We start from the raw sequence: 14,853 nt of genomic DNA, 5'->3' as shown, positions 1-14,853 counted from the left end.
TAATGAAGACAAGCCCATGGAATCTGTGCACTAAGGCCTTGTCTAAATGAGGGGGAATGGTGGTGTTTAAAAAAAATTAGTGTGATTTTGATTAAAGAGTTTAAAACATATTGATGCACCTCATGAATGTAGAGTATGATGCCTTTAAAACATTTTAGTTGGTGAGGGAGGAGCTTAGGGTTGGCCATGAACAGCTAACATTTTTAAAGGAGTCAAGCCCTGTCTAGGTACTAACATGCTTTAAACCAACCCTCTTCCCACTTCTCTCCCACCCCCCATATTTTTCCTTCATCGTGCTAAAGTCTATCAGTCCTGAAAGAGCAGTAAAGGACACCAAAAGGAGAGGGCATCAGAAGTCACACTGAGAGCAGAACAAGGTGTTTACCTGATACTCCCCTTTCCCTTAGATGGAATTACTGGAGCCTTTTAGTTTACAGAAGATTGAACTCAAACTGCCTTGTAGCCCATTGGGAGCAGAAGGGGATAACTTAAAGCAAAAGGTCTGGGTTTAGAATAAGGAATTAATTTAGCCCTTCTCTCTTCCTCAGTGGCAAGTAATAATTCACCAGTATGCAAAATATATGGGACGGGCAGTATCTTCTTTACATGTAATGTTGCAATAATTTCTTGGGTTAAGGACTCCCTTCAGTGTTATTGGACTGCAACTTTGTATCTTACAGATCTCCTCATAGCATCTGTTACCTGCTGTTCAATACCAGAACACTGTTCCAAGCCTAATGCTCACTTCTTGCTATATTACCGAAATGAGAGCTCTGTGTTTTGAAATCTTTTAGTAAACTGTTTATGTAAAACTACTTTTTTTTAGAAATGAAGGGCCTGAAACTATTCAGTGCGAGATTACTGGTAAGTTTGAAAATAGATTTCTTTATTAACAAGTTACTTTTGTCCAAAACTACTTATTGCAATAAAGAATGTGAGCAGTCCTGGAACAATCTGTCTGTTAATGAAGAGAACTGTTGTGTAACTGGGGTTTTTGCCCCATAACTGCTTGGCAAGCATCCTGCTGTAGGACCTCAGCTACATTCTCACAAGAGACTGATGAAAACTTATTTCAGGGTATATTTGTCTTAGTCGGCTGTATTTGTGTTCAATGCACACTCAGTTACTGATGCGTGTAGAGTGAGTTCACAGATCCCCATTTCCTATGATCCCTAACTCAATGGATGCAGTACTTTTTTCTCTTAAAAGGGATGGACACTTTGCTTCATGCCCCAATCCAGACACCGGTGCAGCAGACTGAGGTATGTGAATACGTTCACTCTTTCATGCTGAGAATATTTGGGTCCAAAAATCTATTGCATTCATTTGTGTAGGAAGTAAGAGGCCTAACCAACAAAGATTTACATTTTAAGTTGTATTTTCATGAGTTACTGAACAAACAGGATCTTTGTTCATAATTCTCTTGAAGAGAAAAATGTTCACACTTTCTTCCAAGTATTTCCCCCCCAATCTGATGAATATCATACTGTGATATTGCAGACTTCTACTTTAAAGTAGTTTGCTAATTTCAGCATTAGGGAGAGCTTCTCCATTATTTCTAGTTGTGATCTCAGGGTATGCAGAAGAGAGTTTTGTGCCAACTGCCTTTTCATAGCTGGGAGGGCTCACCCATGCTTTTCTCATCTAGTGATATTCCTTTGAAGATGGAGGTAAGAATAGATACATTAGCCCATTATCCCTGTGGCCACTGCAACGTTCCAGAAAGATAGTAAACAGTTGGTGTTTGAGCATATCTCTGTAGTTTTTCCTACTGACTCAGGCAGTGAAAAACCCAACCTTGCAGCTAATCTTTTTGTAATCATGGTCATGTAAATCATTGAGTTTGTGTGTTACATTTCACTCATGCATCCTGGGAGGATGTAATCCAGTGTTGTGGAACATGCTCATGCTTCTTTTTTTTCCAGGCAGGCATTTGCCAAGATACTTGCTGCTGTTGCAATGCCCTTTGTCTTTTTCTAGTCTAGGATTTAAAGATGCGTTATCTAATATAAGCTAACTAAAATGTTCTAAAGTCTAGTGTAGACAAGGCAGTGTATACCTTAACACAGGGATCTCAAACTCAAATCACCACGGGCCACATGAGGACTAGTACATTGGCCCGAGGGCCGCGTCACTGACACCTTTTTATACAAAGATACAAAAGCCCTCTTCTCCCCCCCCCCCGCTCCTGGCCCTGTCCCCACTCAACCCCTTCCATGAGGCCCCACCTCGTCCAACCCCTTCCCCATCCCCATTCCAACCCCTTCCCAAAAGTCTCTGCCCCTATTCGAACCCTTCCCCAAATCCTGGCCCTGCCTCTTCTCCGTCTCCTCCCCTGAGCCCGCTGCGTCCCTGCTCCTCCCCTTGGAAAGTCCGTCTTGGAAAGTCCTAAGTGCTGCCAAACAGCTGTATGGTGGCGGGAAGCCCTGGGAGGTAAGAGGAGGAGCGGGGCAGGGGGTGAGGGGAGCTTGGCTGCTTATGGCGGCCCGCAGGAAATAACTCCGTGGGCCATGTGTTTGAGACCTTTGCCTTAACACATGCTAAACTGGTCAAGTTAAAGCCTAGGCTTCTGATCGTTTTAGAAAAGCCCAAACAGGTCATGCTTCTTCAAGCATATTGCTTGTATTGCATAAAAGAATTGTACTTTAAATAAAGTGTGTATAGAATATTTTCCCCTGATCTACGCTTTATAAAATGAGGGCCCTGGTCAATTGTGGATCATTATTGTTCAATTTTCTTTCCCTACGTTAGATTAGTTAAGCCTGTCTAAATCTTTTCTTCATTCTCCTCTTGGTTGTGGGGAAAAAGAATTGTATAACTTCCAGATCCCATTGCTTATATGAGCATACATATGCCAGCAACAAGGGAGGGCTTTTGATTGCAGCCAAGAAGAAAGGATTAGGCCACAACATGTGACTGGAAAGAAAAATGGAACATTTTTGATCCATAAGTGACCCAACTTTATGAATAAGGATCAGTGATCCAGCTATAATCTAAGCAAGATAGATCCAACACATCAGAAGTTTATATATTGCTGTAAAGTTCTGAAGTAAACTTACTCTAAAATGTTACATAGCATTATGCTGTAATTATGGAGCCCTGTCTCTTTCCTTGAAGGTGTGCAAGCTTTCATTTTTAGCTAAAGCTGTGTCTATTTACTGCTCACCTAGAAGGTCAGATACAAGTGATAGTCTGTATTTTTAAATAAATAAATAAAACTGGCCTTTAGGCCACATTAATTGAGCCGTGTATTAACCAGAATAATTGGTTTAGCGCTTCTTGTAAATGTCAGTAACTGTCATTTCCTGTTCTTTATTAGTGCCATGATACAGACAACAATCAAACAAATAGAAATGACAGAACACTTATCTTTTTGGATGAAAACGAAATGGATATGACAGCTAGTCACACTGCAGTGATCACACGTAACCTTAAAAGCAATGAAGAAATTGACAAACCTAGGAAAATAGACATCAAATCATTTTTAGCTGGGTTAACATCTAAAAATGAAAGGCCAGAAATGAACAAGGAATTTCGTTTTTTCTGTGATCCTACAGAGACAAATTATGCATGTCCGTCTCTTCAACAGAAGCCAGACTTTGAGCCAGTAAAGAAAATAGATTTCAGTGAATTCTTGACAAGCTTGAAGTCAAGTGAAATGTTTGCCAACCCCACTCTTGAAGGACCTGACAAGGAGAACCTGTTTTTTGTCCCTTCACAACTTCCAGAAACTAGTAAATTTTCTCCAGTGGAGTGTGTATATTCCCACGCACAAGAGAACACCAGCAATGTGACTAGAATCTTCAGAGGACAAGATGATGAGATGGATATTACAAAGTGTCACGTATCTAACATTAATACCATGTTCCCCAATACTTGTGAGGCCATATCAAAGCAATTAGAATGTGGTGACGTAACTGTGGCTTGTGGAGATATGGATATGACTGCCAGCCAAACTGTAAAAATGTCCCTCTCCAAAAATAACACGTTCAACATTGAAAAACAAAGTCAGACCATCAGAATGGATTTATCATCCAGTTTTGTTGCTGACCAATCTAGATTAAAGAGAACATCTAACCATCAATTGATTGTTCCACAGGACCCCGAAAGGTGTGTTGAAAAGAAAACTGTAAGTGTAGAAGATGAGGAAGGTATTACTCGAAGCCATGCTATTTTGATAGACAATCACAAAGCATCACAGACCTCTAATCAAGGTTGCAGAACAAGGACTGTGGTTCCTGGATGTGTTTCTTTTGAACCTATCTTCCATGGTGATAAAACCATTGTCTTTTCTAGTTTTAATGATATGGAAGTTACTGGGAATTGTACATTTGTAAACTATAATGAAACTTCCAAGGCAATTGGCAAGTCTTGTTATGAAGCTTTTCAAAAACCAGGAAATGCCATCTCTTTGTTAATGGAAAAAACAGTTTCAAGAGATGATGACATGGATGTTACAAAATGTCAAATAACTTCAGATAATCAAGTTCTCAGGCAATGTAAAAACAATGCACACACAATATCTTCTGTGACAGATAACAGAAGTGAAAACGGGATCCAAAATCACAGAGCTGCTTCTGAGACTCTGGGGCTAAATTCAAGTGCAAATCCTGGTTCTTGGACTTCTAAGGGCACATTTCAACATAGCACAGTGACCTCTCTGCTCGTTTCACAGCCAAATGACAAAACAATAGTCTTCTCAGGGGAAGGTATGGGCTTGACTAGAAGTTATATTGCCAAGGATGTCAAAAAGGGCATTGCAAGTCAACTTCCCCCTGTCTCTGCTGGTATGTCCACCTCAGTGAAATTCAAACCTCAAATTTTTGGTAACAAATCTAGCTCTTCTAATTTAAATGAGCAGGAAGAAATGGAAATAACTAAATGTCATGCTATAATCATTGACCATCAAAACAGTGAAATAACTACAAGCCAACAACGAATGCAGCCTAAAACTATTCCAGGAGAGAACTGGAATAAAGAAGTGAATGAAGCTGTAAGTCTTCTTCTAAACCTTGACAAGGAAAATCCTCTTTCAGGAATGGGTGATCACAGGGATATTAAAAGAAGCCATCCCAATCCCAAAACCATTATTTTTTCATCACAAGAGCAAGAGATGGAAGTCCCTAAAAGCCACACCATTGCCAGCAACAACTGTGTGCTGAAACCTTTGCAAAGACAAAACTGTGAAATATCTCAACAATTGAGGAAAAGCCTAGTCAACCCTTCACTTGCCTATACTAATGACAAAACTGTTGATTTTCCAGATGATCAAAGTATGGATATAACCAGAAATCATACTGCTGCTCTTGACTTTGCTCCTATTCTAGTAGCACAAGAATATGAGAGTACACATACTCAGAACAGTGTAATATCTAAACCACAACAACCACAAAATAAGACCCTCTTATTTTCTGATGGTTCTGATATAGATATTACTAGAAGTCAGACTGCGGCAATAGAATGTGGGAGTCTCGGAATGAACTCAAATCAAAAGAATGATACTCCTGGAAATAACAAAATTCCAGCCCTTGCTGCTCCAAGATTTGCTTTCACTTCCGGCAATGAGACCCTTCCCTCTGATATTAAAGGAAATGTGCATTTTGGGAAGACAGCAGAAATACACACTGACTCAGAAAATTCTGACTTGCAACAGCCAAGCCATACTATGGCAGCATTAAACAAGGTACTGTCAAACACTGCAAATTCTGAGAGACTTTCTTCAACTAGTAAAGCAGCTTCTTCACTTTCTTCAAAACAGGACTTCATTAAAACAGCCAGAACATCGATGCCAGATACAAAAAATTCACAGATGGCTTCTCTTTTGGAAAAGTCAGTTGTGTTTTTCTCTGAAGAAAATATGGATTTGACTGGTAGCTGTGTAGTAAATTTTCCTGATACAGTTTTAACGGAAAGAAAAGATAATACTTTATTTCCAAAGAAAAAGGACTTGACCTCATGCCTTACCATTATAGCTGCAGATAGTCTGCAGCAACAAGGATGTGACCAATGCCCCTTGATATATGGCAAGAAGATGTTAAGCAACAATGGCTTAAAGCCATTGTCTCTTTCAAATGAGAAGACTGTCATATTTTCAGTGGATGATGATATGGAGATGACTAAAAGTCACACCATGGCATCAGACAATAAAATTTACCTACAAGGTGAGAGTTCAAGTAACGTAATACCCTTAATTCCTGCAGATAAAACTGTTGTATTTACATACAATGATGACATGGAAATAACTAGACCCAACACTGTTGTAATTGATAAACCTATGGAAAAGGCTGCATCCCAGACTGTGCCAAAACTAGGTAAAGGGACTGGAAGGAAAAGTCTGATTGGATCAACCAGTGAAAAGACTGTTGTGTTTTCACTGGGTGGTGAGAATGACATGGAGATCACAAAGAGCCATACAGCAGCAATAAACAGTGAAATTGCTTCACAAGGTGAGAGAGCACCTCAAACCCAGTCCGTAGTTCATGGAGATAAAATGGTGTTTGTGTTTAATCAGGATGATATGGAAATAACTGAATCACACACTATTGATAAAACTATGGAAAGGGTCATGCATGAGGATAGATTAAAACTGGATAAATGGGTTGGACAGGAAGCTTTTTCAAATAGCAAAACAGTTGTGTTTGCGATGGGTGATGACATGGAGACCACTAAAATCCATACAGTGTCCTTAGATGATGATATTGCCCTACAAGGTGGGCAAACCACCCATGTTGGTCCTGTACTTCCTGTTAATGAAACCATTGTGTTTACATGTAACCAGGATAAGATGGATATCACTGCATCTCATACTGTTGCTATTAATAGTAATAATCTTAAAGGATCTGAGAACCAAGAAGTGTCAAGTAAAAACCACCAGCAGCAGAATTTATGTAGAACATCGGCACCTACATGTGGAGAGAAAATGTATTTTATGCACGTAGAAGATTTGGATAAGGGATGCCACTCAGATTTTAGGGACAAACATGGCCTGGATTTCCCTGCTTTATCAGTTTTAGTATTTCCCTATAAAAAGGAAGAAACAGATACACTCAAAATCCACCATGTTGCCACGGAAAAGTCCATTGGTCCTGTCACTCTGCCACTTCCTGAAGTCACTTTGGATATTGTTCAGGAACCACAGAATGTTGTTAACCTTTCCAAGGGCAACTCAAGTTCTGTATACTGCCAGGATCTGAAAAAACAAGTAAAACCTAAATCAAAGAGAGTGTCTTTCAAGCTTCCAGAGAACCAAATAGAATCCTCGACTTACAAGATTGAAAGTCAAAGAAAAGAAGTTGCTGAGAATAGCTTCCTGGATTGTGATGGAGAAAATGGTAATGGTGTGTCTCAGGTTCAAATTCCAGTCCAGCAGTCTCACTTATTTAAGGAGATCTCTGATAGTTTGAACAGGGATGCAGTTAATATGTTGGATCCTGGTAGTATAGACTTGAAAGATGATCCAGGGAAGTTGACTTCATCTGGACATGAACGCAGATCCACAGAGTTAGACATTTATGGAGCAGACACTGTTATACTTTCTTACAAAGAGACTAAGGAAAATGAGGGAGTGTCTGCTGAATGGGAAAAACTTAGAAAAGATTCCCAAAAAGACTTTGAACAGACTAAGCAATTCTCCCAAGTCAATGACATTCCTGCAGAACAAGTAGATCCTGGCCTTGTGTCTGAATTATCAGGTATTATTAACATTTGTTCAAGGCTAAAAAATTGTAGAAGGAAGTCAGAAGTTGTCCCACTCTCTCAAACTGCTACTGTTTCTAATCTTGCTGACAGTTTTCCCAAATTGGCAACACAGCCAGAAGATCCTTTGAGCTTAGGAAAAGATGTTGAAAAGGAGTCCAATAATACATTTTGTATCAAAGAAGAGGAAAATATATATTTTGAAACTGGAGATGCACCCTCAGACACAACACATACAGATAAATGTCACATGAGAAAGCTACCCCTAGGTATCTTCTCACCTAAATTGCCAAACAAAAGAAATTCCACTGTTCCAAGTGTAGAAGACCTCAATGCCAAATCAATGGGTGGAGTAGAAGTTCAGGTTCCAGAAATAAATTTAGTCACCAGCAAAACCTCTGACAACATTTATCCCATTGGAAGGCAGAACTTGAGCCCTTCTCAGTATATAGATGAGGAATTGCTTCCTACATGCCCAGAGGAAATGGATTCAGTTGAGATTAAAAATTATGAGCCCCTTGATGAAACCTGTAAAGAGATGAATAAAAAAGAGATCTTTCACAATAAAAACTGTCCATTAGAGGAGCAAGAAACTTGCAGCAACCAGAAGAGAGCTTGGGAACAAGAGGAAGAGGAACTCCAGAAAGGAAAGAAGATCAAGAGGGCTGAGAGCTGGGATGGAGATACCACAACAGAACAGCAGGTGAGCCTAATTACTCAGTAATCCAGAATGTGGCTTTGATTTCATTCTGCCTAAATTATAGGAGTGTGAATTAAAAAGTTTTAGTGTAGTCTTTACTCTTGGGTTTCTCTCAGTCACCAGTTCATTAATGATCATGGTTCTCTGCCTTTCTCCACTATCTTTCCTGTCTCTTGCCAGAGCTACAAAATAAATTGATGTGTGGAACTCACTTCTGAAGTGAGAGGAATTTGGGATAACGGAGTACTGATTTTCATGCCAGTTTTAAAGCACCCACCCTTAATAGTTTCATGCTAATTCTTTCTTTGATATGTGTTTATAGTCATCAGACCATTTGACAAGGTCACATTGCTTTGTTTGCTTTCCCCTACAGACCCAAACTTAGCAACACTTGTATTGCTAGTAAGAAAGATGGAGCAGGATGTTGTTAATACTTAGAATTATGACCTGTTCTCTAGCAGAATATTTAATTTCGTCCCTGCCAAATGCACAGGCAACCTTAATTCTAGCATTTTTTCAGTGCGTGAATTTGCACCCTTAATAATGTTCTTAGTTCTCTGTGTGTAATAGAGATTTAGCTTAAACTGATTCCTTATCGGTCTTAAATTGAATTGGAGGTGTCCACACAGGGTTTTGCACAGATTTAATTAAATCGGTTTAAAATCATACCTTGAGTTAAACCACTGTGCAACTTTGAATGTAAACAAGGAATAAGATATTGTCCTTGTCCTGAATAGCTTTAGCTGAGATGAGGCTCAACAAATGAGGGACAAAAGGCAGGAAGAAGGGATAGGGAGAACAAGGATAACAATAATGAGGTCATGTGGTTATATAGACTAGTAGTGAGTCATGCCTTTGTTTGGCTCTTTTTAATCCCTTAGCTTTTTCTATTTCTTTATTTGTAATTCCTTTGCCCTACTTCTATTTTTATAACTTTGCCTGGCTCTTTTCTACAATTATATTTTTTTAACTCCTTAAACTATTTCTATAATGAGAGCAGGTGGGAGGTATGAAACAGAGCAGACAAACAGCAAAATAGTTCGCATTACAACTACATACAAAACAAGAGGCAACTGACTGGTTGTCCTTGGAGGAGTGATGTTCTGGAGTGGATCTGAACTGGGCTTTTACTTCACAAAGAGTGGTGAGGATATCCAAAAGCTGGAAAGGTGACTGCAGTCCCACCTGCCAGAAGAGCTGGGAATTAGACAGGTGGCTGGTATGGCCTTATAGTGGGATGCCCTACTATTTAGTATATATAAATAGGGCTCTACCAAATTCACAGCCATGAAAAATGCATCATGGATCATGAAATCTGGTCTTCTGTGTGCTTTTACCCTATATTATACAGATTTCATGAGGGAGACCAATGTTTCTCAAATTGGGGGTCCTGATCCAAAAGGGAGTTGCAGGAGGGTCACAAGGTTATTGGGGGGGGTCATCACAGTATTGCCAATCTTAATTCTGCGTTGTCTTCAGAGCTGGGCAGCTGGAGAGTGGTGGCTGCTGACTGAGGGCCCAGCTCTGCAGGCAGCAGCGCAGACATAAAGGTGGCAATACCATACCATGCCATCTTTACTTTTGTGCTGCTGCTGGCAGTGGATCTGCCTTCAGATTTGGGCTCCCGGCCAGCAGCTGCTGCTCTCCAGCTGCCCAGCACAGAAGTAAGGGTAGCAGTACTGCAACCCCCTTACAATAACCTTGCAATCCCCCCCCCCCCCACACACACACACAATTCCTTTTTGGGTCAAGACTCCTATAATTCCAACACCATGAAATTTCAGATTTAAATAGCTGAAAGCATGACATTTATTATTTTTAAAATCATGATTGTGAAATTGACCAAAATGGACCGTGAATTTGGTAGGGCCCTACATATAAATATGCAGAAGCTAAACATGATTTGCTATTGAAAGTAACAATGTAGCTGTTTTATAGCAAGTGTCCTAATAAATATCTGTTCTCTTAACATTGATTTCAGGCTAGCTCCAGCATCATTTTATCTCATACCCAGGGAGAAACTCATGAGGATGAAAATCCTCCAAGTCTATCAGCTAAAAGCCTGGAGAGGAGCAACTCTAGCAACAGCTGCAGTCTGGATTCTCTTAAAGCTGACACAGATTTTAGTAGTAAGACTCTCTTGGCAGTATTCACCTAAAACTGTTAACTTATTTCAATTTTAATCAACTCAGTAGATAAGGGCCTCTTACAAGCATTTATTTTCTCTGGGGATGTTGCATGTCATGTAAGCGCTGTTTGATAATATGTATTAATCTTTTTCAGTTAGGATAGCTCTTCGATTCTGTGGATGAGTACAAATTGTAATGGCATTTTTCCTAAGAAGTGATTTAGAAAAAGCAGGTTTCAGAGTAGCAGCCGTGTTAGTCTGTATTCGCAAAAAGAAAAGGAGTACTTGTGGCACCTTAGAGACTAACAAATTTATTAGAGCATAAGCTTTCGTGAGCTACAGCTCACTTCATCGGATGCATTTGGTGGAAAAAACAGAGGGGAGATTGATATACACACAGAGAGAACATGAAACAATGGGTTGTTAACTGCTGGAAATAGCCTACCTTGCTTGTCACCATGAAAGGTTCCCCCCCCCCGCTGGTGATGGCTTATCTTAGGTGATCACTCTCCTTACAGTGTGTATGATAAACCCATTGTTTCATGTTCTCTCTGTGTGTATATCAATCTCCCCTCTGTTTTTTCCACCAAATGCATCCGATGAAGTGAGCTGTAGCTCACGAAAGCTTATGCTCTAATAAATTTTAGTCTCTAAGGTGCCACAAGTACTCCTTTTCTTTTTAGAAAAAGCAGACTCTTGTTACCATTTGAAGGAAGGCCTGCAATAATATTTCTCTGTCCTCACCAGAAATGGTGGTTATATTCATAATAGAGAGGCTTAGGTGTCACAGATCAATTGAGATGATACAAGTGGGAGTAATAGAACGTATAACAGAGAGAACTGAAGAAAATATATCTAAGTTTATTTCATTTGATTATTCAGACAAATAAGATTTGAAAGTTGGAAATATACTTTGAACAGAAAATCAAATTAAAATGTAATTTAAAAACAAAGAGCCTTGAAATTTGAGAAAGGTAGGCTTAAGGTTCATAAGCAACTTAACTCTGATCCCATAACCCTTTTCACCACCAGCCTAATAAGTCATGTGAATAATAGTCAAATGGTATTAGGATATATTTCTAAACATTAGAAACTTCATATCATTAACTACTAATGAACTTTCCTATTACCTCAAATTTCCCCAACAGTATTTCTTTGGCTGTTAAGCCCTGGTCTACACTATAAACTTGTCAGTATAATTACATTACTGAGGGGTGTGGAAAATCCACAGCAACACAGTTATACCGGCCTAACTCCCAGTGTAGACAGCGCTATGTCAACGGGAGGGCTTCTCCTGTCAACATAACTACCGCCTCTCAGGGAAGTGGAGTACCTATGCCGATGGGAGAAGCTCTGCCTTTGGCATAGGTAGTCTTCACTAAGCCCTAAAGCGGTTCATCTGCATCGTTGTAGTACCGTATGTGTAGACAAGCCCTGAGTAAGCATATTTTTTAGGCAGAAAAAGCATTGTTCATATGGTGTGAAGGTCAAACTCTGAATTATATGAAAATTGTTCTTGTAATCTGAACTGGTATGGACCTACAGTCATGACTTTGTAAAGTTTTATTTTTGAACCGCAGCAATCTCCTTTCTCTCTAGTGCAGCGAAGCAGTCAGATGGAGTCTCAGCTTCTCATGGACAGTATTTGCGAACAGAATTTATTTGAGGTATGTAGATATCTAAAAGGCATTAATTTTTTTCCTAATAAGAGATATGTTGCCTGTCTTCTCTTTAGATACTCTTTTGGATGCACTCTTGCTAATGAGCATACTCTAATTATTGATGTGTACACTTTATTCACTCTGTAGAAATTTCAGGATGGTGTTATCACAGTAGGGGAGTTTTTTACGCTTCTCCAGGTCCATATTCTAATTCAGAAGCCCCGGCAGAGTCATCTTCCAGCCAATGTGAGTATCTAACCTCTCAAACGCATACTCATCACTGCCACTTAAAATGTATTTATTTCAATTATTTTATAGAATCTGACTAAAGGCAGCTAAAGAAGTTGAGTTGTAAAGATCTTTGTTACCAGGCCCACAGACTAACCAGCCTCCTTCCCTTTCCCCCAGTTTACTTCTGAATAAATCTGGACAGTTTATTTTCCAGCCCTGTAGATCAGAGCACTTCAGAATTATTACACATGAAGGGCTTATCTACATGAACACTTAGTTTGTGGCATGCCAGGGTGTGAATCTACCCCTGCTGGTCTGCTGCATGCTAAGTATCTGCGTGGGCCCTTCTAACGTGCACTAGCAGTTCTTTTGTGTGCATTGATCTACTCCCGTATCCTGTACTCTGCTTTGAAACTGGATTTGTAAATATATTCTGTAGTGCAGCTTCTAATTGGTAAAATGGCAATGGTTTCATTGGGGCTGGTCTAGTAGTCCAATTTCTGTTTCTAATTTCTTCCTTGTGCCAATAGGAACTACTCGATGTGCCAGAGATAATGCACACAGCACTTCTGGAAAGTGGGAACATTTAGCTTCTTATAACAGCAATCTCTGTCTAGCTTAGGAGTAGCTTTGGCAGGATATTTTATTGTATTTTATTATATTACTCATAAGGGCATTCTGCGCCTAAAAATTATGCGCATAATATTTTAAAATTGTGCAAGTTTTATTTGTCAATAAATAAATGCAGAGGCTTCAGCATGGCAGTGGGGAGCACAGGCCACTGGCTGCACGAAGGTGGAAGATCACCCTGCAGCCTCCCTAGCCCCCATCCCCAGTACACGGACTCAGCAGTGAGGCTGTACCTAATTCTGACACAGCACAAGACCTGGGCCTGCCCCAGAAACACTCTGGGGCCCTGCCCCTCTGCGCCAGGTGCACCAGGTGTGGGGCAGGCAGGCTCAACCAGGCAGGATCCAAGTGTGGAAGGGCTCAATGTGGAGGGATCCACATGTTGGGTGAGAAGATTTGGGTGGGACAATCTGTGTACAGGCAGCTCAGTGGCGGGTTTAGGTGTAGGGTGATCTGGATGCACAGTGGCTTGTTCCAGGTGCAGGGGCAATGGGACTCTGCAGAGGATTCCAGGTGAAGGTTGTTGGGTCTCAGTGGAGGGGTCTGGGTGTGGGAGTCTCAGCGGAGCGGTCTGACTGCTGGGGGAGTGGGGCTTGGTGGGGTGGGGGTCTGGGTGCAGCTAGTTGGGGGTCAGTGTCATGGGGGTCTGGATATGGGGGCTCAGAGTGGTGCAAGGTGTAGGGCATCAATTTGGGGGTTCGAGTGCAGGGAGCTCAGTGGGGGGTTGTCGGGAGGCAGGGGGTCTGGGTGCAGGGGGCTCCAGATGCAGGGGTTGAGATACAGTGGGGTAGGGTTTGGATGTGGATGTGGAGGGCTAGGGGGGTTCTGGATGTACCGGGTGAGGCTTGGCAGGGGGTCTGGGTCTGGGCAGTCTGGATGCACAGGGGTTGGGTGGATGGGGGAGCAGCTCCCTTCGCAGTGACCCCTTCCCCCACAGCTAGGAGTGATGGGGAAGGATGCTGAGCTTTGGGGGAGGTTTCTAGGAGCGGGTCTGACATAGCCCCAGCCACTCCTTGCAGGGGAAGAGGAAGTCCCAACCTTTCCTGCCTCCAGCCCAGCCAAGACTAGCAGCTGATCCTGGCTCAGGGTAGGAGCCACTGGCTGGGGTGTCCCCAACCCCGTGATTATTTACCTCTCTATCGGCTGCTCTGGGTGCTTGAAATGTTGTACCTGTGCTGCTAGGAATGGTGTGTCACTGCTCTTACAGCTTCCCTTTGCTTCCCTATCAGAAAGTCATTTTTCTGCAGGGAACCAAAGAAATCTGCAGAGGATATGGATTCTGCGCACGTGCAGTGGTGCAGAATTCTCCCAGGAGTATTCTATATAGATTCTTATGTTGCACTCATCATTCTGGTATCTGAGTGCTTTCCAATAGTGCATTAAGCAAGGTGAGTACGTATCTGTCACATGTTTGTTCTCACCTCCTGTCCCTGGGGAGTAAGTGTGTGCAGTGGAGTGTCTTGTTTTAGTAGGTTTTTACTATACATATTCCTATGTATTTGTTAGAAAAGACAAGATCAAATAAATGTGACTTCCACTTGGAGTGGAAAATGATGAGGTTTTTGATGGTCCTTAGTTCATCTAGGAATTCTTTTCACAAACTCAAAACAGTCCCAGAGAAAATTGTCTTTTTCACAGATGAGCATTACCAATATTGTAGAGTGTGTTATGCCTGAGAAGCAGACTTGTTGACCACAGTCTTCCTCGCAGAGCGTTAGACGGTCTTTTAGCTATCCTTGTTCCAGGACATGGAGTGCCTTGAAGATAAAGGCCAAAACCTTTAATCTGATTCAGTATTCTATGAGAAG

At 41.1% G+C, this 14,853-nt stretch overlaps 1 protein-coding gene across 3 annotated transcripts in view; it reads left to right on the top strand.

Moving 5' to 3' along the window:
• The window catches only part of KNL1 (kinetochore scaffold 1), a 51,425-nt gene that overhangs the window by 13,989 nt on the left and 22,583 nt on the right, over positions 1-14,853 (top strand). For 2 of the 3 annotated variants that reach the window (XM_043516589.1, XM_038406688.2), the window contains exons 9-14: positions 827-864; positions 1,210-1,262; positions 3,320-8,398; positions 10,377-10,524; positions 12,123-12,190; positions 12,332-12,430. In XM_043516589.1, the coding sequence (XP_043372524.1) occupies positions 827-864; positions 1,210-1,262; positions 3,320-8,398; positions 10,377-10,524; positions 12,123-12,190; positions 12,332-12,430 (5,485 nt within the window). Of the gene's footprint in view, positions 1-826; positions 865-1,209; positions 1,263-3,319; positions 8,399-10,376; positions 10,525-12,122; positions 12,191-12,331; positions 12,431-12,945; positions 13,252-14,853 lie in introns of those variants that run through there. The other variant, XM_043516590.1, reaches the window with a different exon arrangement.

Source organism: Dermochelys coriacea, chromosome 6 (genome assembly GCF_009764565.3).
Source record: "Dermochelys coriacea isolate rDerCor1 chromosome 6, rDerCor1.pri.v4, whole genome shotgun sequence".
Lineage (NCBI taxonomy): Eukaryota > Metazoa > Chordata > Testudines > Dermochelyidae > Dermochelys > Dermochelys coriacea.
This window is presented reverse-complemented; position numbering and strand designations above follow the sequence as displayed.